The sequence below is a fragment of the Chlorocebus sabaeus genome, chromosome 6 (assembly GCF_047675955.1).
Source record: "Chlorocebus sabaeus isolate Y175 chromosome 6, mChlSab1.0.hap1, whole genome shotgun sequence".
Classification (NCBI taxonomy): Eukaryota; Metazoa; Chordata; class Mammalia; order Primates; family Cercopithecidae; genus Chlorocebus; species Chlorocebus sabaeus.
The window spans coordinates 12,447,024-12,474,760 of NC_132909.1; the positions used below are offsets into that span (position 1 = coordinate 12,447,024).

At 53.6% G+C, this 27,737-nt stretch overlaps 3 protein-coding genes across 12 annotated transcripts in view; 2 read left to right on the forward strand and 1 right to left on the reverse strand.

Annotated features, from left to right (window-relative positions):
* ERCC1 (ERCC excision repair 1, endonuclease non-catalytic subunit) lies at positions 1 to 17,643 on the forward strand. 6 transcript variants are annotated; one of them, XM_007997212.3, is made up of 10 exons: positions 1 to 588; positions 982 to 1,093; positions 3,299 to 3,514; positions 4,210 to 4,313; positions 5,505 to 5,604; positions 8,284 to 8,360; positions 10,195 to 10,294; positions 12,659 to 12,730; positions 12,947 to 13,015; positions 17,534 to 17,643. In XM_007997212.3, exons 2-10 carry the CDS (start codon positions 989 to 991, stop codon positions 17,585 to 17,587), a joined length of 897 nt encoding a protein of 298 aa, XP_007995403.2. In that variant the 5' UTR covers positions 1 to 588; positions 982 to 988; the 3' UTR covers positions 17,588 to 17,643. The 6 variants fall into 6 exon arrangements, 5 of the variants coding, with proteins under 5 accessions (XP_007995403.2, XP_007995404.2, XP_007995405.2 ...); XR_012093136.1 differs by lacking the exons at positions 982 to 1,093; positions 17,534 to 17,643 and adding an exon at positions 12,224 to 12,345 and having other exon boundaries at positions 2 to 588; positions 12,947 to 12,980; XM_007997213.3 differs by lacking the exon at positions 12,659 to 12,730 and having other exon boundaries at positions 480 to 588.
* On the reverse strand, positions 16,411 to 21,093 carry POLR1G (RNA polymerase I subunit G). Of its 2 annotated transcripts, none has more exons than XM_007997215.3 (3): positions 20,519 to 21,093; positions 20,008 to 20,149; positions 16,411 to 19,135 (listed from the first exon to the last, which is right to left on the reverse strand). In XM_007997215.3, exons 1-3 carry the CDS (start codon positions 20,544 to 20,546, stop codon positions 17,758 to 17,760), a joined length of 1,548 nt encoding a protein of 515 aa, XP_007995406.1. In that variant the 5' UTR covers positions 20,547 to 21,093; the 3' UTR covers positions 16,411 to 17,757. The 2 variants fall into 2 exon arrangements, with proteins under 2 accessions (XP_007995406.1, XP_007995407.1); XM_007997216.3 differs by having other exon boundaries at positions 20,525 to 21,092.
* PPP1R13L (protein phosphatase 1 regulatory subunit 13 like) overlaps positions 20,882 to 27,737 on the forward strand; it is a 25,352-nt gene continuing 18,496 nt past the window's right edge. Inside the window, exons 1-2 of one of the 4 annotated variants that reach the window (XM_037991826.2) lie at positions 21,574 to 21,725; positions 22,165 to 22,248. The gene's annotated coding sequence lies outside the window, so the exon portion shown is untranslated. Of the gene's footprint in view, positions 20,952 to 21,167; positions 21,554 to 21,573; positions 21,726 to 22,164; positions 22,249 to 27,737 lie in introns of those variants that run through there. The other 3 variants (XM_037991829.2, XM_037991831.2, XM_037991830.2) reach the window with 3 other exon arrangements.

The window sequence follows — 27,737 nt, forward strand, 5'->3', positions numbered from 1 at the left end:
CATTCTAAGTCATCACTGTTCGGGAACGTGTCTGTGTCCCTTACTGAACCGTAAGCTCCGGGAGGACAACACGGGGCTGTCGTGGGTCACTGCTGTTTCACCAGCACGGACTCGCACAGGACCGCGAACAGAGGAAGCGCGTGGGGGGAATAGGTGTGGAATAAATGAATGAATGGGAAAACTGAGGCCAAGTCAATGTCTGAGTTGGGATTCAAACTTAAGTCTCTCCGTACTGAGAGGAGGGGCCAAGTTGGATCTCCTGCGATCTCTTCTCTACTAAGCCCTGCCAGGATTCCTGGCACACAGAAGCGCTCAGTATGGGCTTTGGAACTGAACAATTTGGGAGCCAGATCCTCTGAGGCCACATGTCTCTCCTCCCACGAACTCCGCGGTCCTCCAGGACCATAGAGAGTTGCATAGAGATCGCCCTGCTCTATGCTCTACTCTCCTGGGGAGCGGGGCCAGAGAGGCCGGAAGTGCGGCGAGCCCTGGGCCGAGCTGGCCGTGCTGGCGGTGGACTGCCTCAGTCCGTCTCGAGTCTTTCCCTTGAGGATCCAAGACCAGCAACTCAGCTCGCGCTCTGAAACCGTGAGGCCGGGACCAGAGGGGCGGGAGGTGGAGACTGCAGGTGGAGATTGGCAGCCGCGGAAGCCAATCATTGCCGCATCTGAGAGATGGACAAGGCCAGGCGTGGGGAGGGCGTCCAGATGTAGCCCCGGGGGCCGGGCGAACGGAAGTCGGGGGACGGTAGGGGCGAGGGGCGGAGCGATAGGACTTGTGGACTTGTAAGGGGCGGGGCGAGCAGAAGGTGGAGGTCAAAGGGGCGGGGCGTTATAGAGTCTCGGGCCCTGCGGGTGTTTGGGACCTGACGCTATGGGGCTCTGGGAGTTTTGTGGGGGATGGCTATGAGTGGGGGTTCCTGCTGGGGGATGAGAACGTAGACGCCGATGGCTCACTCGCTCCTGGCACCTTCCCTTTCAGCTTCCAGATGGACCCTGGGAAGGACAAAGAGGGGGTGCCCCAGCCCTCAGGGCCTCCAGCAAGGAGGAAATTTGTGATACCCCTCGACGAGGATGAGGTTCCTCCTAGAGTGGTAGGACAAGGAGATGCGGGGCCCCTGGGAGGATGGGGAGTGTTAGGAGGAGGAAGAGAATAGGATAGGGCCTGTGGGACCAGGGTGTGGGTTAGTGGATTTGGGGGCCACGGACGACTTGGGGAAACAGTCCTTGGTCCTCCCCAGGTCCCAGTTTCCCCATCTGTGAAATGGATGATTGGTTCTAAGAGAGGGCTGAGGCAGAGGCCAGACACTGGCATTCAGCAGGTAACCCCTGATGTGTTTTACGAGGCCAGCACCCTGAGTTTTCAAGACATGAATTTATTACTCATGTTCAAGAATTGCCAGGTTTTGCAATCTTAAAATCTATACTTTAGACATATTTTGGTAAATGGAAGGACCTGGCAATATTGAAATCTCCTTCCCAAGGGAAAACAATCGATTGGTGATTAGCATTGGCTATGAAGAAAAGGAAAGTGAGCTAAGGATATAGGGCGTGATGGGGAAGAGGACCTTCCTACTTTATTTATTTATTATTTTGAGACAGTCTGGCTCTATCACCCAGGCTGGAGTGCACTGGCACCATCTCGGCTCACCGCAGCCTCCGCCTCCCGGATTCAAGCGATTTTCCTGCCTCAGCCTCCCGAGTAACTGGGATTACAGGAGCGTGCCACCACATCCGGCTGATTTTTGTATTTTTAATAGAGACAGAGTTTCACCATGTTGGTCAGGCTGGTCTTGAACCTCAAGTGATCCGTCCATCTCGGCCTCCCAAAGTGCTGGGATTACAGGCATGAGCCACCATGCCTGGCCCCTTCCTACTTTAGATAGGAAGTTCAAGGGAGGGCCTCTCTGAGGAGGTGACATCTTGGTAGAGACGTGAAAGAGGTGAGGGAGTGAGCCATAGAGACATCTGGGGTAGAGGGAACAGCCAGTGCCAAAGCCGTGAGGTCAGAGAGAGCCTGCCACATTCAAGGGCAGCACGAAGTCCAGTGGGGCTGTAGTAGAGAAAGCAAGGGAGAAGTGGTAGAAGGTGTGTAGTCTCTAAGGCAAGGATCAGGGACAGATCTACAGTCTTTTGGGTGATGGTGACAGCTTTGACTTTCACTCTGAGGCAGGAGCCACCCACTAGCTCTGAGCAGAGGAAGGACATAAAGATTTAGTGTAGGGGACAGACTTCCAGGGGGTGAGAGTGTGGGCAAGGAGCTGGTGAGGAAGTGACTTCAGTGGTCCAAGGGTGAAATGCTGTTGGCTGGGACCAGAGTGGAGGCTGAGGAGTGGGGCAGAAGTGGCTGGATTCAGATTTTGAGCTCTCAATCTTCAGGAAGGGACATTAGAGGAAGGAGGATGGGCAGCCCTAAAGAGGGGAGAGGGGTAAAGTGCAGTGGCTCACACCTGTAATCCCAACACTTTGGGAGGCCGAGGCAGGCGGATCACCTGAGGTTAGGAGTTCGAGATCAGCCTGGACAACATGTTGAAACCCCGTCTCTACTAAAAATGCAAAAATTAGCCAGCATGGTGGTACGCGCCTGTAGTCCCAGCTATTCGGGAGGCTGAGACAGGAGAATCGCTTGAACCTGGGAGGCGGAGGTTGCAGTGAGCCGAGACCACGCCACTGCACTCCAGCCTGGGTGACAGAGCAAGACTCCATCTCAAAAAAAAAGAAAATTGGCCGGGCGCGGTGGCTCAAGCCTGTAATCCCAGCACTTTGGGAGGCCGAGACGGGCGGATCACGAGGTTAGGAGATCGAGACCATCCTGGCTAACACGGTGAAACCCCGTCTCTACTAAAAAATACAAAAAATTAGCCGGGCGAGGTGGCGGGCGCCTGTAGTCCCAGCTACTCGGGAGGCTGAGGCAGGAGAATGGCATGAACCCGGGAGGCGGAGCTTACAGTGAGCTGAGATCCGGTCACTGCACTCCAGCCTGGGCGACAGAAAGAGACTCTGCCTCAAAAAAAAAAAAAAAGAAAAAAAAAAGAAAATTAGCTGGGCGTGGTGGCGGGCACCTGTAATCCCAGCTACTCGGGAAGCTGAGGCAGGATAATTGCTTGAACCCGGGAGGTGGAGGTTGCAGTGAGCCAAGATTGTGCCACTACACTCCAGCCTGGGTGACAGAATAAGACTCTGTCTCAAAAAAAAAAAAAAAAAAAAAGAGAAAAAGAAAGGGGAGAGGAACTCACAAGGCCCCAGATGTCCCCTGCTCACCCCAACTGGTCCCCTGCAAACTCCCTTTCTCCCCACAGGCCAAGCCCTTATTCAAATCCACACAGAGCCTTCCCACTGTGGACACCTCGGCCCAGGCGGCCCCTCAGACCTACGCTGAATATGCCATCTCACAGGCTCCGGGAGGGGCTGGGGCCACGTGCCCCACAGGGTCAGAGCCCCTGGCAGGAGAGACCCCTAACCAGGCCCTGAAACCCGGGGCAAAATCCAACAGCATCATTGTGAGCCCTCGGCAGGTGAGGAGGGAGACGGAGAAGTGGAGCCTTGAGGTTTTCAGTGGGAAACGCTGTTCTAGGGATGACTCCAGTGGAAGGAGGTCTGAGTTCCAGCCACTTTGTTCTCGCCATTCATTTATTCATTCGTTCAACATCGGTGTGTGGGTTGAGAGTGCCCCAGCTCTTGCTGGGGCTGTGGCTGTGTTGGTGCAGCTCTGTTTCCTGACCCCAGGTTTGTTAATTTACTTAAAATGTACTGAATGAGGCCAGGTGTGGTGGCTCACGCCTGTAATCCCAGCACTTTGGGAGGCTGAGGCAGACGGATCACCTGAGGTCAGGAGTTCGAGACCAGCCTGGCCAACGTGGTGAAACCTCGTCTTTACTAAAAATACAAAAATTAGCCGGGTGTAGGGGCAGGAGGTATTCAGGACCACATGACTCGCAGACTGGGGGTGGGGGAGAGGGTTGAGCTGGGGACAGACCCGGGGACCCTTTAGGAAAGGCCTGGTGCCAGTGGAGTGGAGGGGAGGAACCTGGATCAGAGGACGAGGGACTGTCCAGGGTTGGGAGGAGGAGAGAGAAGCTGGAAAAGACCCAGGCACAGGTGGGAGGAGGGAGGAGGTGTAGGAAGAGGTGGGAGGAGGGAGGAGGTGCGAGAAGAGGTAGAGGAGGGGGGTCATCCCTATTGATGGCTTCTGCCCTTCCTCCCTCCCCAGAGGGGCAATCCTGTACTGAAGTTTGTGCGCAACGTGCCCTGGGAATTTGGCGATGTAATCCCCGACTATGTGCTGGGCCAGAGCACCTGTGCCCTGTTCCTCAGGTGAGCTCTGCGGCGCCACCCCAGCCTTCAGGAAGGACACCCCACTGGCCTGGGAGAGTCATGTCCCAGTGTTCTGGACTGTTCTATGCGCATGGTCCTGCAGGCTCTGGGCCTTGGTGGGACCCTGTGTTGGAGGAAGGGGGTTTTGGCCTAGAGGTACCCAGTGCAACAAGAGCTGGGGCCCAGACTCCTGGGTCTGAGGAAGGAGGGGCTGGGGGCCAGACTCCTAGGTCTGAGCGAGGAGGGGCTGGGGGCCTGCACTCCTGGGTCTGAGGGAGGAGGGGCTGGGGGCCAGACTCCTAGGTCTGAGCGAGGAGGAGCTGGGGGCCTGGACTCCTGGGTCTGAGGGAGGAGGGGCTGGGGGCCTGGACTCCTGGGTCTGAGGGAGGAGGGGCTGGGGGCCTGGACTCCTGGGTCTGAGGGAGGAGGGGCTGGGGGCCTGGACTCCTGGGTCTGAGGGAGGAGGGGCTGGGGGCCTGGACTCCTGGGTCTGAGGGAGGAGGGGCTGGGGGCCTGGACTCCTGGGTCTCAGGGAGGAAGGGCTGGGGCCTGGACTCCTGGGTCTGAGGGAGGAGGGACTGGGTCACTCATGTCCCCGACATCCTTGACTGGAGTTGAGGAGAGGCAGGATTTCTCCCATCGCTACCCTAGTTAAACAACTTCCTTTCCCAACCCAGGGGCCCCTCTGCAGACAGGCCCAGACAGAGGAAGTAAAACCTGTGAGTTCCTGGGCTCCCCGCAGGCTGTGAGAGCTGCAGACTGCTGGGCAGCACCCGTCCTAGTTCCCTGGGTCGTGAAGCCCTTACCATAGCCCTCCGAGGCCAGAGCAGATGGGCTGGCGGTGGGCCCTGCTTCCCACTGCAAGCCACGCAACGTCCCCGCGCTCACACTCTCCAGGGCCCGTGGTACTTGTTCTCCCCTTGAAGCCCAAGTCTCGTCCCCTCTTCATGAAGAAGCCAGGGGTCTGGGCTTCTGGGTAACCACAGCCATGTGGCCCTGGCCGCCAATCCCTGCAGAGCATCTTCTTGGAAGAGAGACGTGTGGCAAGTGACTGACCCTCTGTGGGCCTCAGGACCCCTCTGTCCCCTGTGCCGTACTCTGAGCCCTTAGTATTCCAGTGAGAGGGCAGAAGGGCTTTGGGGGTCTCGAAGAGACCGAGACTTCTCAACTCCTCCTCCCTGCCCCCACCAGCCTCCGCTACCACAACCTGCACCCGGACTACATCCATGGGCGGCTGCAGAGCCTGGGGAAGAACTTCGCCCTGCGGGTCCTGCTCATCCAGGTGGATGTGGTAAGCGGGGGTCGCTCCCCAGCTGGCCTCACTGGCCCCATCTCTGAAATGGGGACTGCTGGGCCTCGAGGTTGTGCAGCGTACTGTTGAATCCCTTCTGAGAGGAAATGCAGCTAAAACCTCAGTGAGGAAGGCTTTTCACATCTGAGATTGACATGGGTCACCAAGACACTATGTTGGCAAGGAGAGAGGAGGGCAAAATTATCTATTTCCTCTTTCCCCACATCCCCTTCAATTAGTCCCAGATCTCTGCCCCCTGAATATCTCTTGTGTGTGTGTGTTTTTTGTTTATTTGTTTGAGATGGAGTTTCGCTATTGTTGCCCAGGCTGGAGTGCAATGACTCGATCTTGGCTCACTGCAACCTTAGCCTCCGGGGTTCAAGCGATTCTCCTGCCTCAGCCTCCTGAGTAGCTGGGATTATAGGCATGCACCACCATGCCTGGCTGATTTTTGTATTTTTAGTAGAGACTGGTTTTCACCATGTTGGCCAGGCTGGTCTTGAACTCCTGACCTCAGGTGATCCACCCGCCTCAGCCTCCCAAAGTGCCGGGATTACAGGCATGAGCCACCAGGCCCATTCATGTCTCTCTCTTTTTTTTTTAAGATGGAGTCTTCTCTGTCTCCCAGGCTGGAGTGCAATGGCGAGATCTTGGCTCACTGCAACCTCCGCCTCCTGGGTTCAAATAATTCTCCTGCCTCAGCCTCCCAAGCAACTGGGATTACAGGCACACTACACCATGCCTGGCTTATTTATTTATTTATTTATTTATTTATTTACTTATTTATTTATTGTTTTGAGACAGAGTCTCGCTCTTTTGCCCAGGCTGGAGTGTAGTGGTGCAATCTTGGCTAACTGCAACCTCTGCCTCCTGGGTTCAGGTGATTCTCCTGACTCAGCCTCCCAGGTAGCTGGGATTACAGGCACATATCACCATGACTGGCTAATTTTTTGTTTTTTAGTAGAGATGGCCAGGCTGGGCTCGATCTCCCTCATGATCCACTCGCCTCGGCCTCCCAAAGTGCTGGGATTACAGACGTGAGCCACCGTGCCCAGCCAATTTTTGTATTTTTAGTAGAGACGGGTTTCACCATGTTGGCCAGGCTGGTCTGAAACTCCTGACCTCAAGTGATCTGCCTCCCAAACTGTTGGGATTCCAGGTGTGAGCCACCACACCCAGCTTATCTCTTTGTTTGTTTGTTTGTTTTGACACAGGGTCTTGCTCTGTTGCCCAGGCTGGAGTGCAGTGGCCCAATCATAGGCCAGTGCAGCCCTTGACCTCCTAGGCTCAAGTGATCCTCCCACCTCAGCCTCCTAAGTATCTGGGACTATAGGGGCACACCACCATATTTTTTTGTATTTTGTAGAGATGGGGTCTTCACTCTGTTGCCTAGACTAGTCTCGAACTCTTGGCCTCAAGTGATCCTCCTGCCTCAACCTCTCAAAGAGCTAGGATTACAGGCATGAGCCACTGCACCCAACCCAGTGGAAGAGGATTGCTTGAGGCTAGGAGTTGAAGACCAGACTGGGTAACGCAGCAAGACTCTGTATCTAAAAAATTTTTAAAAATCACCCACTGGGGGTGGCTCACACCTGTAATCCCAGCACTTTGGGATTACCTGAGATCAGAAGTTCAAGACCAGCCTGGCCAACATGGTGAAACCCCATCTCTACTAAAAATACAAAATTCAGCTGAGCATGGTGGCGTGCGCCTGTAATCCCAGCTATGCGGGAGGCTGAGGCAGAACTGCTTGAACCCGGCAGGCAGAGGTTGCAGTGAGCCAAGATCATGTCACTGCACTCCAGCCTGGGCAACAGAACGAGACTCTGTCTCAAAAAAAAAAAAAAAAAAAAAAAAAGATCATAAAACTGCCATGGCTCCTAAGCACCCTAGGAGAAAGTTCTGCTCCCTTCCATGACCTATGGGGCCCTGTGTACCTCTGACCTCTACCTAGTTTTCCAGGCCCGTCTCTAAGAGTCTGTGCTTCTCATGGAATTTCACATCGTCTCTCCCGTAGGGAGCGAATTATAATTCCTCAAGCCCTCTTTCCCCTCCCATCCTTTGCCCATGCTGTTCTCTGTGTCTGGAATTCCCTTTTCTGGTCTCCTTTTCATCCTTTCCTCCTCCTCATCCTCCTTTGGGTCTCAGCTCAGATGTCCCCTCCTCCAAGAAGCCCTCTCTGATCCCCCAGGCAGGCTCAGTCCCTCCTCTGGCTCCCACATCGCAGCCCTGGCCACTCCAGATCATCAGTGTCTGGGGACAGGTCTGTCCTGCTCATCAGACTGTGAGTCCTGGGAGGGCAGAGTCAGGGCTTCAGGGCTGTCGCAGCCACTGCTGGGTCTTAGCACTGCTTAGCACAGGCCAGGCACCCAGTAGGAGCTTACAGAGTGACAATTGGGTGAGAGGCTCTTGGCTTCCTGAGCTACTGTGTTTTCAGGCTTTAATTCTTTTTTTGTTCTTTTTTTTTTTTTTTTTTTTTTTGAGACGGAGTCTCGCTCTGTCGCCCAGGTTGGAGTGCAGTGGCGTGATCTCGGCTCACTGCAATCTCCACCTCCCGGGTTCAAGCAATTCTCCACCTCAGCTTCCCTAGTAGCCGGGATTACAGGCGCCTGCCACCACACCTGGCTAATTTTTGTAATTCCTGGCTTCTAGGTTTCTAATTCTGATTTTGTCCTCCAGAAAGATCCCCAGCAGGCCCTGAAGGAGCTGGCTAAGATGTGTATCCTGGCCGACTGCACACTGATCCTCGCCTGGAGGTGAGATGGGGGCTTCCCTACCTCATTCAGGCTCTACCTGCTCCCCCATCCCACCCTGCCTAGCCCTTCCCTTCTCCTTCCTGTGTGGGCCTGGTGCAGGCAGTGCCTCTCTCTGGCCTTCAGTTTCCTCATCTGTAAAACAAGGTCTTAATATCTTTTTTTTTTTTTTTGATACAGAGCCTCACTCTATCCCCCAGGCTGGAGTGCAGTGGCGCAATCTCGGCTCTGCCTTGGGGGTTCAAGCAATTCTCCTGGCCTCCCGAGTAGCTGGCATTACAGGCATGCACCACCACACCCAGCTAATTTTTTTGTGTTTTTAGTAGAGACGGGGTTTTGCCATGTTGGCCAGGCTGGTCTTGAACTCCTGACCTCAGGTGATCCTCCCGCCTCGCCCTCCCAAAGTGCTGGGATTACAGGCGTGAGCCACTGTGCCTGGCTGGAAGCTGAACATTTCATGAGGTTGGCTTCTTGCTGCAGTGGGAAAATAAGTAGTGTTTCTGGTTTTCCTCCTGTCAAACCCAGTACAAACACTTTGTGTGCTGACTTCCCTTCCAAAATAGCTAACATTTCTTCAGCAGTGCCAGGCGCGGCTTTTGGCACTTACAGAGCATTCCAGAGTATTCTCTGATCTTCACAGTCATACCATCCTCCCCACTTTATTATTAATTTTTGAGACAAGGTCTTGCTCTGTTGCCAAGGCTGGAGTGCAGTGGCGCTATCACAGGTTACTGAAGCCTCAACTTACCAGGCTCAGGCAGTTCGCCTGCCTCAGCCTCCCAAGCAGCTGAGACTGAAGGCATGCACCACCACACCTGGCTAATTTTTAATTTTTTGTAGAGACAACATCTTGCTATGTTATCCCGGCTGGTCTCAAACTCCTGAGCTCAAGTGATCCTCCTGCTTCAGCCTCCCAAAGTGCTGGGATTACAAGCATGAGCCACTATGCCTGAACACCCCACTTTACAGTGAGGAAACTGAGGCCCAGAGAACAAACCACTGGCCCAGGATTACCCAGGCAGAGGTGGGGTCAGGCTCCCAAGAGCTGGCCCATAGCCAGAAAAGATATCAAGATGCGCCCAGCAGTGGTCACTACCAGGTTGTATTTGGCAGGGGGATGGGCTGGAATTTTGATTTTTAGCACCAACAGTTCTTTTTTTTTTGAGACGGAGTCTTGCTCTGTCGCTCAGGCTGGATGTGGTGGCACGATCTCGGCTCACTGCAAGCTCCGCCTCCCGGGTTCACGCCATTCTCCTGCCTCAGCCTCCCGAGTAGCTGGGACTACAGGCGCCCGCCACCTCGCCCGGCTAGTTTTTTTTTTTGGTATTTTTTAGTAGAGACGGGGTTTCACCATGTTAACCAGGATGGTCTCGATCTCCTGACCTCGTGATCCGCCCGTCTCGGCCTCCCAAAGTGCTGGGATTACAGGCTTGAGCCACCGCGCCCGGCTTTTTTTTTTTTTTGAGACGGAGTTTCACTCTTGTTGCCTAAGCAGCAGTGCAATGGCGCGATCTCGGCTCACTGCAACCTCCACTTCCCGAATTCAGGCGATTCTCCTGCCTCAGCCTCCTGAGTAGCTGGGACTACAGGCACATGCCACCAAGCCCAGCTGCTTTTTTGTATTTTTAGTAGAAATGGGGTTTCACCATGTTGGCCAGGCTGGTCTCGAACTCCTGACCTCAGATGACCTGCCTGCCTCATCATCCCAAAGTGCTGGGATTACAGGCATAAGCCACTGCGCCCGGCCTAGTATTGGTAATTCTTATGACTGACCATAATGAAGCAAATCTACAATCTGATACCTCACTTCCCACTGCCCTGTATCCTATTATCCTAGTCCGGAGGAAGCTGGGCGGTACCTGGAGACCTATAAGGCCTATGAGCAGAAACCGGCGGACCTCCTGATGGAGAAGCTAGAGCAGGACTTCGTCTCCCGGGTGAGGCCACCTCCCCTCCCATCCCTGCCTGGGCTTCCCCGCAGCTCCTGGATGGTTGAGCTTCAGTTCCAATCTTAAGGCACTGTGCATTCATCCCTGGGCCTCTTCTTCCCTGCCCCATCCCACCCAGACTGCAGCTAGAGGGATTTTCCTGAGCACAAATCTGCTGCTACCCTCCCCAGCTCAAAATCCTCCCATGGCTCCCCAGTAACCCGAGGGGGAAAGCCCAGGCTTCTGGCCAGGCTCAACAAGGGCCCGTCAGGCTCAGAAGCCCCGTGGCCCCCACTTTACACTTCACTTCTCCCAGGCCTAGCTCGCTTCTCCAAGCACTTGCCCCTTCTATTCCCTCTGCCCAATTACCTGCCTAATTCTTTTTTTTTTTTTTTTTTTTGAGATGGAGTCTCACTCTGTTGCCCAGGGTGGAGTGCAATGGCATGATCTCAGCTCACTGCAACCTCCGCCTCCTGGGTTCAAGCGATTCTCCTGCCTGAGCCTTCCCAGTAGCTGGGACTACAAGTACCCGCAACCATGCCCATCTAATTTTTGTATTTTTTAGTGAAGATGGGGTTTCACTATGTTGGCCAGGCTGGTCTCAAACTCCTGGCTTCAGGTGATCCGCCCTCCTCAGTCTCCCAAAGTGCTGGGATTACAGGCATGAGTCATCACGCCCAGCCTTACCTGCCTAATTCCATCTTTCACATCTCAGCTTTGATACTACCTCCTCCAGGAAGCCCTCCCTGATCCCTAGGCCAAGTTAAGTGTTCCTGCTGGGTTCCCCCATCCAGCCCTGTCCCTTTGGGCCATCATTGTTTGGAACTGACTTATCTCCCCAACCAGTCTGGGAGCCCCAGAAGGGCAGTTTGGGGGCTCTCTTGGTCCCCACTGTGTCTCTAGCACCACCCAGCCCTCAGTGTTTACTGAATGCATTGTTGCTTCTGGACTCCAGCGATGGAGGGATGGTGAGGGGTCTGCCATTTAGGCCTGTCCTGGGGACTGTGGGAAAAGATCACACAGCCAGGGGGCCCCATTAGATAGTCAGGGCCTAGTATCAACAGCTCCTGCATCTGAAGCTCTTACTTCTGCCAAAGACATCACCCTGACAACCTGGTTTACAATCACTCTCCCGGGAAGAGGCTCTGAAAACCCCCATCTCAATTATGAAGGAGAAAGGGAGTGCAGTGATTTGCCCGTCAGATGGGGTGGGGGTTTAAACCGAGGCAGCCAACACCCAGGCCACACCGGTCAGCATTCAGGAATCTGTTATCACCCCGTGGAGCTGGAGGGCATTCCCAAGTACATCCCAGTGATGTCCACAGCCACCCTCGACTTTACTTTTAGGATCCTCATTTGCCCAAATATTGAGACCCAGAGACGTCACGCCCCTTACCCAGGCTCTTGTTATTGTTTTTTTGTTTGTTTGTTTGTTTGGAGACAGAGCCTTGCTCTGTTGCCAGGCTGGAGTGCAGTGGCATGATCTTGGCTCACTGCAATGTACATCTCCTGGGTTCAAGTGATTCTCCTGCCTCAGCCTCCCGAGTAGCTAGGATTACAGGTGCACCACCACACCTGACTAATTTTTGTATTTTTAGTAGAGACGGGGTTTCACCATATTGGCCAGGCTGGTCTTGAACTCCTGACTTCGTGATCCACCCACCGCAGCCTCACAATGTGCTGGGATTATAGGTGTGAGCCACCGTGCCTGGCCGCCCCCCACCCACCCTGCATTTTTTTTTTTTTTTAATGAGACAGAGTTTTGCTCTGTCACCCACTCTGGAGTGCAGTGGTATAACCTTGGCTCAGTGCAACCTCCACCTCCCAGGTTCAAGCGATTCTCCCAGCACAGCCTCCCTAGTAGCTGGAATTACAGGCGTGCTCCACCATGCCTGGCTAATTCTTGTTTGTTTTTGTTGTTGTTTGTTTGTTTTTTAGACAGAGTCTTGTTCTGTCGCCCAGGCTGGAGTGCAGTGGCACAGTCTCCGCTCACCACATCCTCTGCATCCCGGGTTCAAGTGTTTGTCCTGCCTCAGCCTCCCGAGCGGCTGGGACTACAGGTGTGTTGTCACCACGCCTGGGTCATTTTTTGTATTTTTAGTAGAGATGGGGTTTCACCATGTTGACCAGGCTAGCCTCGAACTCCTGACCTCAGGTGATCCTCCCACTTTGGCTTCCCAAAGTACTGGGATTACTAGGCATGAGCCACCGTGCCCAGCCTGAGATGACTTTTTAATCAGTAGGGAAAAAAAGCATTTGAGTGCTTCCTGCATGCCAGGCAGTCTGGGGACACAGCTGTGACCCAGCCCCGCCCTCTAGGCTCAGTCTCCATGGCCTTTCTTCTCCCGACACTCCTGCCTCCTCCTCTTCCAGGTGACTGAATGTCTGACCACCGTGAAGTCAGTCAACAAAACGGACAGTCAGACCCTCCTGACCACGTTTGGAGTAAGGAAAGGCTCCCCTGCCCCTAGGCATTTCTGTCCCCTTGCCTTTTTTAGAAAGCCTTTCACCCATTTCCTTCCATCTCCCTGCCCACCTCTTGACCCGTCCTGCCTTCCCACAGGCCCTCACCTCCCCCGGGGAATATCTGGGGCCCCTCCTCAGCTGGGACAGGGAGGCTTTTGTGCTCAGCTACCCTGACCCCTTGCTTTCACCTTTCAGTCTCTGGAACAGCTCATCGCTGCATCGAGAGAAGATCTGGCCTTATGCCCAGGCCTGGGCCCTCAGAAGGTAAGAGCTCTGGGAAAGAACCCAAGGAGTTAGGGAAAGGAGGGAGCCCCAGGTAAACACAACCTGAGACCCCAGAGTTTTAAGGTGAAAAAAGAACCAAAGGCTGGACACAGTGGCTACCACCTATAGTCCCAACACTTTGGGAGGCCGAGGCAGGAGGACTGCTTGAGGCCAGAGGTTGGAGACCAGCCTGGGCAAGTGGACACCTTGCCTTTATTAAAAAACCAAAAAACAAAAAAACAAAAAACTAGCTGGGCATGGTGGTGTGAGCTTGCTACATGCCTGTAGTCTCAGCTACTGGGGAGACTGAGGTGGAAGGATCGCTTGAGCCCAGGAGGTTGAGGCTGCAGTGAGCTATAATCACATTACTACACCCCAGCCTGGGTGACAGAGCAATCCTGTCTCAAAGCAGAAGCAATCCAATGTAGAAGAATGAAACTAGACACCTAACTCTCACCATATACAAAAATCAAATCAAAATGGATTAAAGACTTAAATCTAAGACCTCAATGCATGAAACTTCTACAAGAAAACATAGGGAAGCTCTCCAGGACATTGAACTGGGCAGAGATTTCTTGAGTAATGCTCCAGAATCACAGGAAACCAAAGCAAAATGGACAAATGGGATCACATCAAGTTAAAAAGCTTCTAAGCCAGGCCGGTGGCTCGCGCCTGTAATCCCAGCACTTTGGGAGGCTGAGGCAGCTGGATCACCTGAGGTCAGGAGTTTGGGACCAGCCTGGCCAATGTGGAGAAACTCCATCTTTACTAAAAATACAAAAAATTAGCCTGGTGTGGTGGCACATGCCTGTATTCCCAGCTACTTGGAAGGCTAAGGCAGGACAATCATTTGAACCTGGGAGGTGGAGGTTGCAATGAGCCGAGATCGCGCCATTGCACTCCAGCCTGGGCAACAAGAGTGAAACTCTGTCTCAAAAAATTAAAAGGCCGGGCACGGTGGCTCACGCCTGTAATCCCAGCACTTTGGGAGGCCGAGGTGGGCAGATCACGAGGTAAGGAGATCGAGACCATCCTAACACAGTGAAACCCTGTCTCTACTAAAAATACAAAAAATTAGCCGGGCGAGGTGGTGGGCGCCTGTAGTCCCAGCTACTCGCGAGGCTGAGGCAGGAGAATGGCATGAACCCGGGAGGCGGAGCTTGCAGTGAGCTGAGATCGTGCCACTGCACTCCAGCCTGGGAGACAGAGCGAGACTCGGTCTCAAAAAAAAAAAAAAAAAAAGAATAAAAAGCTTCTGTACAGCAAAGGAAGCAATCCACAAAGTGAAGAGACAACACACAGAATGGGAGAAAATATTTGCAAACTCACCATCTGACAAGGAATCAATAACCAGAAGATATGAGTTCTGACAACTCTATAGGATAAAATATAATAATCCGATCAAAAAGCGGGGAAAATATTTGAATTAACATTTCTCAAAAGACATACAAATGGCAAGCAGGCATATGAAAAGGTGCTCAACATCACTGATCATCAGAAAAGTGTGAATCAAAACTACAATGAGGCCGGGCGCAGTGGCTCACGCCTATAATCCCAGCACTTTGGGAGGCTGAGGCAGGCAGATCACTTGAGGCCAGGAGTTCAAGATCAGCCTGGCCAACATGGCGAAACATCATATCTACTAAAAATACAAAAATTAGCTGGGTGTGGTGGTGCATGCCTGTAATCCCAGCTACTTAGGTGGCTGAGGCAGGAGAATCGCTTGAACCCGAGAGATGGAGGTTGCAGTGAGCTGAGATTACACCACTGCACTCCAGCCTGGGCAACAAAAGCGAAGCTTGGTCTCAAAAAAACCCAAAAATAGGCCAGGTGTGGTGGCTCACACCTGTAATCCCAGCACTTTGGGAGGCCGAGGTGGGCGGATCATGAGGTCAGGAGATCGAGACCATGATGGCTAACACAGTGAAACCCCATCTCTACTAAAAATACAAAAAAAAATTAGCCGGGCGTGGTGGTGGGCACCTGTAGTCCCAGCTACTCAGGAGGCTGAGGCAGGAGAAAGGCATGAACCTGGGAGGCAGAGGTTGCAGTGAGCTATCACACCACTGCACTCCAGCCTGGGTGGCAGAGCCAGACTCCATCTCAACAAAAAATAAATAAATAAAAAAATAAACTATAATGAGATACCATCTCAGCTCAATTAAAATGGCTTTTTTTTTTTTTTTGAGATGGAGTCTTGCTCTGTTGCCCAGGCTGGAGTGCAATGGTGCGATCTCAGCTCGCTGCAACCTTCGTCTCTCAGGTTCAAGTGATTCTCCTAGGTCAGCCTCCTGAGTAGATGGGATTACAGGCACCCGCTACCATGCCCCACTAGTTTTTATATTTTTAGTAGAGACGGGGTTTCCCCAGGTTGGTCAGGCTGGTCTTGAACTCCTGACCTCAGGTGATCCACCCACCTCGGCCTCCCAAAGTGCTGAGATTATAGGTGTGAGCCACTGCGCCCGGCCTTGAAATGGCTTTTATCCAAAGGGCAGGCAATAACAAATGGTGGCGAGGATGTGAAGAAAAGGGAACCCTCATATACTTTTGGTGAGAATGTAAATTAGTACAACCACTATGGAAAACAGTTTGGAGGCTCCTCTAAAAACAAAGTTCAGCTTCCACATGATCCAGCAATCCCACTGCTGGGTAGATCCCCAAAGAAAGGAAATCAGTGTATGGTACAGGTATCTGCACTCCTGTTTGTTACAGCACAGTTCACATTGCCAAGATTTGGAACCAACCTGTGTCCATGAGCAGATGACCAGGCAAAGAAAATGTGGTACTTATACACAATGGAGTACTCTTCAGCCATAAAAAAAAGTATGAGATCCTGGCTGGGCATGGTGGCTCACACCTCTAATCCCAGCGCTTTGGGAGGCTGAGGCAGGCAGATCACTTGAGGTCAGGAGTTCGGGACCAGCCTGGCCAACATGGTGAAACCTCGTCTCTACTAAAAATACAAAAATTAGTCGGGTGTGGTGGCGCGTGCCTGTAATCTCAACTACTAAGGAGGCTGAGGCAGGAGAATCACTTGAATCTGGGAGGTGAAGACTGCAGTGAGCCAAGATTGTGCCACTGCACTCCAGCCTGGGCAACAGTGAGAGACCCTTTTCACAAAAAAAAAAAAGAGAGAGAGATCCTGTCGTTTACAACATAATGAACTGGGGAGTATTATGTTAAGTGAAATAAGCCAGGCACAGAAAGACAAACATCACATGTTCTCACTTATTGGTGTATCTGAAAATCAAAACAGTTGAACTCATGGAGATAGAGTAGATGGATGGTTCCTGGAGGCTGGGGAGGGTAGTGAGCGGCTGGCAGGGAGATGGGGAAGGTTAATGGGTACCACACATAAACAACAACAAAAAAGAAAGAATGAATAAGACATACTATTTGATAGCACAATCAGGTGACTATATTCAATAATAACTGTACACTTTAAAATAACTTGGCCAGGTGCGGTGGCTCACACCTGTTACCCCAGCACTTTGGGAGGTCAAGGCAGGTGGATCATGAGGTCAGGAGTTCGAGACCAGCCTAGCCGATATGGTGAAACCCCATCTCTACTTAAAAAACAAAAATTAGCCAGGCATGGTGGCAGGCGCCTGTAGGCCCAGCTACTCGGGAGGCTGAGGCAGAAGAATTGCTGGAACCCAGGAGGTGGAGGTTGCAGTGAGCCAAGATCACACCACTGCACTCCAGCCTGGGTGACACCGCGAGACTCCGTCTCAAAAAAAAAAAAAAAAATAGTAATTTAGCCGGGCACGGTGGCTTACGCCTATAATCCCAGCACTTTGGGAGGCTGAGGCGGGTGGATCACGAGGTCAGGAGATCAAGACCATCCTGGCTAACACAGTGAAACCCCGTCTGTACTTTAAAAAAAAAAAAGAGGCCGGGCGCGGTGGCTCACGCCTGTAATCCCAGCACTTTGGGAGGCCAAGGCGGGTGGATCACGAGGTCAGGAGATCGAGACCATCCTGGCTAACACGGTGAAACCCCGTCTCTACTAAAAATACAAAAGATTAGCCGGGCGTGGTGGCGGGCGCCTGTAGTCCCAGCTACTGGGAGGCTGAGGCAGGAGAATGGTGTAAACCCGGAAGGCAGAGCTTGCAATGAGCCGAGATCGCGCCACCACACTCCAGCCTGGGCGACAAAGCGAGACTCCGTCTCAAAAAAAAAAAAAAAAGAAAAAAAAAAATTAGCCGGGCGTGGTGGCAGGCGCCTGTAGTCCCAGCTACTCAGGAGGCTGAGGCAGAAGGGTGTGAACCCGGGAGGCGGAGCTTGCAATGAGCTGAGATCCCGCCAGTGCACTCCAGCCTGGGCGACAGAGCAAGTCTCCGTCTCAAAATAAATAAATAATAACTTAAAAAGATTGTAACTGGATTGTTTGTAACTCAATGGATAAATGCTTGAAGGTATAGGGGGAAAAAAAAGAACCAAAACCCCACTCTAGATTTACCCAGGAAACAGCTCCTTTAATGACTGGTTCCTCATTTTTCTCTCCCTCCCATCCAGGCCCGGAGGCTGTTTGATGTCCTGCATGAGCCCTTCTTGAAAGTACCCGGATGACCCCAGCTGCCAAGGAGACCCCCGGGGTAAAAATAAAGCATCCTCCCAGGCCAGGATCCTGTTGGCTATGCTGGTGCAGTCTCTGGGGAGGGGTTCTTGGGGTGACACCTTCAGATGGCCTAGGTGGGCACCTTCAGCTTTCTTTAGTTCCTCAGTTTCCCTGGGGCAGATTACACAGGCTGCTGCTGCTTCCTCTGCTTCTTGTCTCGGCCTGTGGGGGCCTCCTCCCCAGACTCTGAATTCAGCGGTGGCCCCTGCATCTCCTCTGGAGGCACTGTTTCTGGCATCCAGCTTTCCTGACTCCGCTTCTTCCTCTTCTTGGTGGATCCCGGAGTTGCCCTGGCCTCAGGCTGTCCCTCCCCTGGCAGCTCAAGCTCTAGTGGCTGAATCAGCTCAGTCCTCAGCTCAGTCATTGTGTGACCTCTCTCTTTCTTCTTCTTCTTCTTGGTGGACGTGGGAGCTACCTGAGGCTCAAGGTCATCCGGCAGCTCAGGCTCCACCCCCTCTGTCTCTGGCTCCACTGTGGCATTTTGCTGTTTGTCTTTCTTCCTCTTCTTTTTGGGAGCTGCCAGGGCTGCCTGGGCCTGAGGCTCAGCTCCACCTGGCTGTTGAGGCTCCATCATCCCCCCTGGGAACTCCAGAGGCTTCATCTCTGGCTCCACTGGCTCCATCGCCTCCGTCCCTGACTCCATCATTGCAATCTGTTCCTTTTCTTTTTTCCTCTTCTTTGTAGGGGGAAGAGGGATGCCTTCCTCCAGTGGCTCCACCTTCACCTGTGGCTGACACTCAACTGTCACCGCCTCCTCTGGCTCCATCCCTTCCGTCCCCTTTTGCCTCTTTCTCTTTTTGGTCGGGGACAGGACTGTGTCTTCTAGAGGCTCAGTGTTAATCTGTCCCTGCTTCACTGTCTTGTCTTCTGGCTCGAAGGTTTCTGTCCCTTTGGGCTTCTTCCTCTTCTTGGTGGCGGACGGGAGCAGCACTCCCAGAGGCTCCAGTGTCTCCACTGTGGGCTCTGTCCCCACAGGCCCTGCCACCTCTGGTTCTTTCAGCTGCTGATTTTTCTTCTTCTTCTTCTTCTTCCTCACATCCATTTCTGGGGACCCCAAAGCCATGTCCACCTCCAGGACCCCGTGCCCATTCACTGCCTCCAGAGTGACTGGGGCCTCTGTCACCTGCATCTCCTTTTTCTTCTTCCCTGAGGTGAGCAGGTTGGGGGCCAAGGCTGACCTAGGCCCTGTGACTGGTGGGTTGCCCCCAAAGGCACAGAACCGAGGCCGCAGGCCAGGGGGGATCTGTGGTGGGGGACTTGCTGGGATGAGCTGCAGAGGGCTCCCCGACAGGGATTGCTGGGGACCCTCAAGGATCCTTAGGGTGCCCTGGGGGGCTGAGGCACAGGTGAGTCCACCTCCTGCCTCCGTTGAGGGGGCCAGGAGGGTCGCTTCTGCAGCCTGGGGACAGCTGCTGAGGACTTGATAGCGGTGCCGCTTGCCTGCCAACTTGCCCTTGACGATCTGTGAGCCAGAGAGAGGCACATGCCGCCCATTGAAGCTACAGAGAGAAACAGGGAGGGCAGAGGGTTAAGTGGAACAGGAGAGGGAAGCTTTTTTTTTTTTTTTGAGACAGACTCTTGCTCTGTCACCGAGGCTGGAGTACAGTGGCACAATCTCAGCTCACTGAAACCTCCACCTCCTGGGTTCAAGCGAGTCTCCTGCCTCACCCTCCCAAGTAGCTGGGATTACAGGCGCCTGCCACCGTGCCTGGCTAATTTTTGTATTTTTAGTAGAAACAGTTTCACCATGTTGGCCAGGCTGGTCTCGAACTCCTGACCTCAAGTGATCTGCCCGCCTTGGCCCCCCAAAGTGATGGGATTACAAGCACGAGCCACTGCGCCCAGTGGCCTCTGGTTTTTAATAAAACATGACTAGAGTGACTCCATCTTAAAGTGAGTAGCTAGGCACTTAAAAGGTTCATGCTTACGGCCTGAACATAACCACATCCCAAGTTGACCACCAATTATAATTACAGAATATTTATGGCCATACAGGACATGTCCCCCAAGCCTGCAGAATGTCCAAATGTCCTAAGAATGCAGCCCCCGTTGCTTAAATATAATATAAATGAGCAAGCTTAGGTTGCAGGATTAATGGTCATGGATAACACCAATAGCCCCTATGTATAGTGAGCTTATCTGCACACTCCAAGTTTAATTATAGTTCCTTATAAGTAGAGATACTAACAAAGGGTTGTGGGTTTCTCCTCCTTTCTGAGGACACTTGACTCTGTAAAGGAGTAGTTTCCAATAAACTTGCTTCTTTCATTGTGCTCTGTGACTCGCCTCGAATTCTTTCCTGTGACAAATTCAAGAACCCGCTCCTGAGGTCTAGATCGGGACCCTCTTTTCCGTCAACAAGACCACTCACCAGTCTGGGGCAAAGTCTGCAGGGGCCTGAATAAGCCACAGCTCCGTATCTGGACCCGTCAGCACCTCCAAGGAGAAACGAGGGGACTCCGAGGCTGGGGGCTTCGCGATAAAGTTAGGGGGACAAGAGAACCGAGCAGCACCTGCAGCAGAAGGGGAAATGGGATCTACTGACACCTCCTTGCCGGTCCAATCTTGCAGGGCGCACCTATCGGTCCGTTGGTCTTAACCTCGTGAGCACTGCAATCCCCTCAACCTGGTTCCTCCTTTCTGCCCACCTGTTCCCCAGAGGCGACCTCAACTTCACCGATCCAACCCCTGGGGGAGCCTTGCTCTCCACGGGTAGCCCCCCACAAGATAACCCTCTCTCCGTTCGTATTCCCGTTCGCCCACTGGGAATGCACGCTCTCCGCAAGTCCTGCTTCCAGGGACGCCTCCTTTTCGGCCCGAACCTTCCCGGGCGCCCCTTTCTCCTCCCACCAGCGCACCCTCCGCACCCCGTCAACACGCACGCTCACCGCCGGCCTGGGGCTCCTCCATCCCGGGACCCACACCACAGACGACCCAGTAGCACGGGCTGCTCACACCCAGTTGCAGACCACGTGGATCCAAAGGGGAACGGCCTCATCCGGGAGCGCCCAACTGGTGCTGGAGCGCAGGGGTAGGTATCGCTCGACTCCCGTTCTGCAGGAAAAACTGGGGGAAATTTCCACGTGTGCAGATCAGAAAACCGAGGAAGAAGTCTTTTTCGGAGAAATGTATTCCCGAAAGCCGCTGATTCGTTGTTTTGCTGGAGTCAGAGGCCCGTCGGGTCCCGATGGGTCGCCCCCATCGTCTGTCCAATATGGTTTGTTGCAACGCCTCCTTAAAGGGGCAGCCACACTGCTCTTCCTAAGTCTTAAAGAGACAGGACGGTCGATTGGTCTGAAATTCTTAAAGAGATAGGTAAGACTCCTAGTTAGCAGGGCTGTGCTTTCTGTGTTAAATGCCTTCTGGGGAGGTCCAGATGCCTCGGAAGTTCAGAACTTGACTGGGAGAAGCGGGAAAATGGAGAAATAGGGGCAATCCGTCCGGAGGGCGTGAAGTTCCAGCCAGGGGCGGGGCTTCTGAACTCCGGGGGAGCGGGAAACGTAGGGGGAGGAGCTTGTGGTTCTTGAGGGAGGAGCCTCGGACCCAGGAGCCCGACTCGCGTGGAGTGGTGCTGAGCACGGTGTAGCGCTTGTGGATCAAATGGGACTTGTAGATGCCTTCGGGGGTTTAGTCTCATGCGTGGGAGGCCTCGATGACTTTCAGGAAGGGACCTGATCGGCGACTCCTCCCTGCCCCAGGGCGCGTGTAAACAGCCGCACGTGGACGCAGATTTGGGGGACGCACCCACGTCCCTTTCCACTGGGGCCGCCCCGCGTTGGGCGGCGGTTGGAGCCGCGGGAAGGTGGCTAGACAGGGTGACCCGACTGCATTCCTGGCCGGTGTGTCAGCGCCACTTCCCGCCCCCTCTGCCAAGATTTAGGATCCTACTCCAGAATTGGGGCACCCCTTCTACCCAGGTGGGAGAGGCTTTCCAGAGCGGAGGGAGGGTCAAGGGAAAGGGGAAATGTTTCCCCTCCCCGGGATCTCCAGACGGTTCCCTTCGCGTGGGCGAGAGAGACACCGGGGTGCTGCGCCTGCGGGCTCCAGGACTACAATTCCCAGAGGACCCGAGGAAAAGAGTCGCCCGAGGTCGGTCGCGGAGGCTGCTGGGGGTTGTAGTCCAAATTAAGATTTTGAACTCTTGCTAGGACATCCTTTAAAGATCCAATCCGCACTTTTTATCGACGGGGAGATTAGGGCTCAGAGACCCGGGGGGATACTGATCAGGAAAGGGGAAACTGCTCCTGAAGGGGTGGAGCAAGGGCTCAGGAGTCAGTCTCCTGCAGCCACAGCGAGGCAGGCCTCTCGGCTCTTCTGTATCTCCCTGGCCAGGTCGCTCTCGGCTTCTGGGCCTCGCCCTTCTTGTCTGTGAAATGGACTCTGGGTGAATCCAAATGATGTCGTCTCGGGCTACGTCCTATCCCTCCGGGACTACAAGTCCCAAGGTGCTCGAGGCGACCTCGGCTCCCTCTCCCCTCCGGGACCCGCCTCCCTCCAGCCCAAGTCACGTCGTCTAACCTGTTCCCAGCTCCTGCCCCGCCCCGTTCTCCGCTCCCCGAAGCCGAAGCCCGAGCCGGAGGAAGCCCCCAGGTGCCAGGATCTGCCAGGATCCGTGAGTTTCACCCTCCTGGGGACCAGAGGCCCTGAAAGAGCCCAACACCCACGTTCCTGGGAGGATTGGGAGGGGACTTGGACGCCAGGTCCCAGGGCGGAATTTGGGGCGCGCCGACACCTGGATCCTTAGAAGGAAACTCCGATACCTGTTTTACTGGAGGGAAGGAAAGCGGGTTCGGATGCCTGAATTCTTGGAATGGAGGGATTCGACCCCTTCATCCCGGGGAGACGTTGGAGCTGGAATTCCTGAGTCTCTCGAACTGGGAGGGCTCTAGGAAGCCGAGTCTTTGGGTAGTATAGGGGTTCGAATCCCCGAGTGTTGGTCAGAAATGAGAGGCTCAGACTGGTGGGGCTCAGGGTGAAATGGGTGACCCCCCTGCCACCCTCAAGCTGCTGTCTCCACCGATCTTCTAGGTCTCTGAGCAGAATTAAGGGTGGGGCAGGGATAGTGGAGCCTGGGTTCCTGAAGTGGAACATGACAGGTACCCGGGGTCCCTCCGGAGGCTGTGTCCCGACTCTCCCCCGACTTGTCGGCTCGGGGATGGGGGCGGGGGAGGAGAGAAAACACCGAGGCAGATCTCCAACCTCCTTGTGCCGCTGAGCGAACCCAACATGTCATTAACCTGGGAGTCAGACCTGCCTAACCAGAGAAGGGACATCCGCCCTAGGGCACCCCCTGGCGGAGGTGGGCTCCCCTGTTGCTTTATGGGGTGGGAAACAGCTGAGTTTGCACAGGTAGTTCTAGAACCCAGGGCAGAATTCCGGAAAGCGGCTGTTGGATTCTGGGAGGTTTGCATAGCCGAGCATTTAACCATTACACGGAGAGGAAGGGGTAAACTGAGGCTTGGAGCTCACACAGGCAGCAGTTTGTGGGGTCAGGATTCTGCCTCCTCCTTCTGCAGCTCTCTGGGGGACGGGATTCTCCTCGCCCCAGCCAGATTTTCTCACTAACCTTCTGCCTCAGGGCTCCTTGCCCTGACCCTGAGGTGAGAAATGTCACCTCCACGCCCATCTGTCTGACCTGAGGTATTGTGGGAGATAAGGGAGGGACAGAGGCTAATTCTGGAGGTGTCTGTCTGTCCTTGAGGCCGGGGGAGGGCAGGACCAGGCACCTCCCTCTGTCTGTCTCCCCCTTCTCTCCACCCCCATGCGTCCTAAGAGGGGGGATTAAAAACAGAATGGGGGAGGCGGGCATCTGATGAGATGGGTGTTTCCCAATGTCTGGACTTGAAGGACATTTGATGATAGACTGAAATGAAATTAAAAATAATAACCGTGGCTGCCAAGACAGGGCTCTGGTGTGCCAAGCTCAGAGCTGGTAGGTAGGTAGGAAAGTTCTCATTGTCTAGAGGAGTCTTGGGTGGCAGAGAGGTTTCCCTTTGAATAAGATTTGCTGACCTCAAGGAAGGACTCCTCATTACGAATGGAGAAACGGAGGCTGGAGGGTGGATATTGCTCACACCCTGGGCTTTTGCCAGCTTCTGTCTGGAATCTTCCAGGGCTCTCCCAGCCCCCCATCCCTAAGTGACTGAGAGTGATCACTGGCCAGACTCAGGAATGTACAGGGGGAATTGAGGACTCTGAGAGGCAAGGGCTCAGGAAGTTGAGACCCTGGGTGTCAAAACTCAGGGCTTGTATGATCTCAGAAAGAGTTGAAAGGACCCTTTTAGGGGGAAAAAAAATTACATTGAGTCTCGACCCCTCACTCTGTTGCCAGACCCTGTGTTATAATGGACAGCCAAAGACATCTGGTAATTATGAATCCTGTATGTGTGAACTGTATTTCGCGCACGGCATTGTTCTAATCACGGCTTATAAATGTCACTCAATCCTCATACCCCTTTGAGGTGAAGGTATTAATTCCTCCCATGGTCCACACGAGGAAACAGGCACAGAGAAGCTAAATAACAAGCCCAAGTAGAGGCTTAGAGCAGGAAAGGCCCTAGCCCATTCCACAGACAAAGGTCCACAAAGGAGGAAACCGAGTCCCAGAGACAGTGGAGCCTCTCCCAGATTCAATGTGACCCGACAGGGATGTAGGAGTCCAGCCTGGGTGTTCCCAGCTCAGTCTGGCTCTCTGACCCGGTTCCTACTGAAGATGACTTCTCCAGGAAGTCCACAGGATCCTTAGCCCTAAAGAACCTGGCTGGGGTGCAGAGGAGGCCAGGGAAGGAGAGCCAGGGGTGGAGCGGAGAGAGGAGCCCAGGGGAGAGTACCTGCGGCTGGACTGGAGCCCGCGGGAGAGCTAGGAGCTAGAGCTGGAGGGGAGCCCAGGGGAGAGGACTCGGAGGCGGAGGTCAGGGGCAGAGGCCTGGGAACAGACACACGGCCCGCGCCACCCCCGCGCCCCGCCCTTGTATCCCGCCCGGCCCCGCTCCCTCGCCGCGGGATGTACAGCACCTGCCCGGGCCCGCTGCGCATTCCCGGGGCCTGAGCTCAGGCGCAGTCCGCCCTCCTGGCAGGGTTCGGGGCGTGACCGCCCCCTGGTGGCCCCGACGTCCCCATCGCCTGTCCCCGCCACAGCCCCACACCCAGGGTTGGCATTTCTTTAGACCCAGAGGATGTCAGCATGGAATCTGAGAATCTTGGAAATTTGGGGATCATGGCGCCGTGGCTCACGCCTGTAATCCCGATACTTTGGGAGATCGAGCCGGGGAGGATCCCATGAGGCTAGGAGTTCGAGACCAGCCTAAGCGCAGGCGCAAGGGAGACCAAGTCTCTACGGAAAAAAAAGAAAAAAAAGAGTCACTTACTGCGGGAATGCTGGCATTGGAGGCTGCACAGACTTGCTCATGTATCTATTTTAACAGACAGTTAACAAAATATTGTTTGTGTATCTCTGAAATTCTAAATGCCTGAGTTTTGATTCCTGTAGTCTCTTCTTCCTAAGGTCTCAATTCTCAGAGCCCTGAATTCTTCCTGTACCTTCTGACCAGGTGGATTCTTACAATAGTCCTATGAGGTGAACTGTTATTTATCCCCATTTTACAGATTAGGAAACTGAGGTACTCTGGTCAGGGTTGGACGGTGGTGCTGCCAGATTTGATTATTTCTTTTTTTTATTATTTTTTAAGAAATGGGGTCTCACTATGTTGGCCAGATTGGTCTTGAACTCCTGGCCTCAAGCAGTCCTCCCACCTCGGCCTCCCACAGTGCAAGCATTACAGGCGAAAGCTACTATGCCCGGACCTCAGATTTGAATTCTTGAAGTCTGACTTCTTACTCGTGCTTTTACCAGCCCCACTATACCATCCATCTAGACTTCCAGGGCAGTGCAATCCTGGGTTAGGTAGAATGTGGTACAGAAAGACTCAGAATTCTGGGTTAGACAAATTGGAGAATTCTAGAATGTTCCAAAGATAGAATCTTGGACTCAGAGCTTTCCAACAATAGGCTCTTTAGCTGAGGGGTTTAGACTCCATAGAACTTTAGTTACAGTCAGGCAGGGTGTGGTGGTTCACGCCTGTAATCCCAGCACTTTGGGAGGCCGAGGTGGGTGGATCACGAGGTCAGGAGATCGAGACCATCCTGGCTAACATGGTGAAACCCCATCTCTACTAAAAATACAAAAAATTAGCTGGGCGAGGTGGTGGGCTCCTGTAGTCCCAGCTACTGGGGAGGCTGAGGCAGGAGAATGGTGTGAACCTGGAAGGCGGAGCTTGCAGTGAGCCGAGATCACGTCACTGCATTCCAGCCTAGGTGACAGAGCGAGACTCTGTCTCAAAAAAAAAAAGAACTTTAGTTACAGTCGTAGGGTTCTTACAGTTTCAGAGTCTAGGGCTCATAGAGATTAAAGGGGCCTTTCAGAATAGCTGGTTTGGCCAGGTGTGGTGGCTCATGCCTGTAATCTCAGCACTTTGGGAGGCTGAGGCGGGATGATTGCTTGAGCCCAGGAGTTCAAAACCAGCCTGAGCAACAAAGTGAGACCCCTGTCTCTACAAAATTTTTTTTAAAAATTGGCTAGGTGTGGTAGCGCGAGCCTGTACCTATAGTCTCAGCTACTCAGGAGGCTGAGGTGGGAGGACCACTTGAGCTGGGAGGTTGAGAGGCTGCAGTGAGTCACAATTGCAGCCTGGGTGACAGAGTGAGACCCTGTCTCAAAAGAAAAAAAAAAAAAAGTGATTTGCCTCCTTTCACTGTTGGGGAGACTGAGGCCCAGTGAGTGGAGAGGACTCAGTGCCCAAAGTCACACACTCCCTGTTTATCCAAATGAGCCGCCAGCTTGAACAGGTTCTGTTCCTTTGACTTTCCAGACAGAGGCAGGTATCAGCATGACCCAGCCTGCCCTGCTGCCTGTACCGCCAGAGCTAAGCGGTGGATGCAGCAGGGTGGTTGCAGAGCTGGTGGGCGTGGCGGCTAGCATGGGGATAGGGAAGGTGCTGGCCTGACCGGTTCCTGGTGGCCTAGCTCCCTCCCACTGGGCCAGTGACCACAGCTACCCCTCCGCCCCTGGCCACTTCCCTGTTCCTCTTGCTAACAATGGATCAGTGAGAGCCAGACCTCCCACTGGATGGGGACCCTAAGGAAAGGAAGCTGAGCAGTCGCTTCCCTCTGGGACCCCTCTAATCTGGTGGAGATGACCCAGAATAAGTTAGATCCGGGTGTGAAACCCATAACTACCAACTTCTTGCAGGGTGACCTTGAATATATGTTTCTGAGCCATGCTTTCTTGCCTGCTAGGGTGGTTTTGACTATTGAATGAAGCTTTGAGTGCACGTCATTTCTCACCACTCTAGAAGGGAGTGGCCTCTCAATAATAATTATTATTTTTTAAAAGAGCCTTGCTCTGTCACCCAGGCTGGAGTGCAGTGGCACAGTCTATACTCACTGCAACCTGTGCCTCTCAGGTTCAAGTGAGTCTTGTGCCTCAGCCTCCTGAGTAACTGGGATTACAGGCACATGCCACCATGCCCAGCTAACTTTTGTATTTTTGGTAGAGATGGGGTTTCACCATATTGGTCAGGCTGGTCTCGAACTCCTGGCTTCAAGCGATTCATCCACCTCATCCTCCCAAAGTGCTGGGGTTACAGGCACGAGCCACTGCGCCTGGCTGGTTATTGTTGTGTATTTTTTTTAATACTTCTTTCTTTCTTTCCTTCTTTTCTTTTCTTTTCTTTTCTTTTCTTTTTTCTTTTCTTTTCTTTCTTTTCTTTCTGGATGGAGTCTCGCACTGTTGCCAAGGCTCCATGCAAGCTCCGCCTCCCGGGTTCACACCATTCTCCTGTCTCAGCCTCCCGACTAGCTAGAACTACAGGCTTCGGTCACCATGCCCGGCTACATTTTTGTCTTTTTAGTAGAGACGGGGTTTCACTGTGTTAGCCAGGATGGTCTCAATCTCCTGACCTCGTGATCCGCCCGCCTGGGTCTCCCAAAGTACTGGGATTACAGGCGTGAGCCACCGCGCCCGGCGGTTGTTGTTTTTACTACATTTACTACATTATACCCCAAGCAGTAGGCATGGGTTCTAGTACACAGCAGACAGCAGAA

What these genes read in the sequence shown, in the direction of transcription:
- ERCC1 (XM_007997212.3), top strand. Translation starts at nt 989, where the DNA reads ATGGACCCTGGGAAGGACAAAGAGGGGGTGCCCCAGCCCTCAGGGCCT. An exon ending in ACCTGTGCCCTGTTCCTCAG is followed by an intron (nt 4,314 to 5,504) that starts GTGAGCTCTGCG and finishes TGCCCCCACCAG; the next exon opens with CCTCCGCTACCACAACCTGC. An exon ending in AGCAGGACTTCGTCTCCCGG is followed by an intron (nt 10,295 to 12,658) that starts GTGAGGCCACCT and finishes CTCCTCTTCCAG; the next exon opens with GTGACTGAATGTCTGACCAC.
- POLR1G (XM_007997215.3), bottom strand. Translation starts at nt 20,546, where the DNA reads ATGGAGGAGCCCCAGGCCGGCGGTGAGC. An exon ending in GCCCCAGGCCGGCGGTGAGC is followed by an intron (nt 20,150 to 20,518) that starts GTGCGTGTTGAC and finishes CTTCTGCTGCAG; the next exon opens with GTGCTGCTCGGTTCTCTTGT. An exon ending in GCAGACTTTGCCCCAGACTG is followed by an intron (nt 19,136 to 20,007) that starts GTGAGTGGTCTT and finishes TTCTCTCTGTAG; the next exon opens with CTTCAATGGGCGGCATGTGC.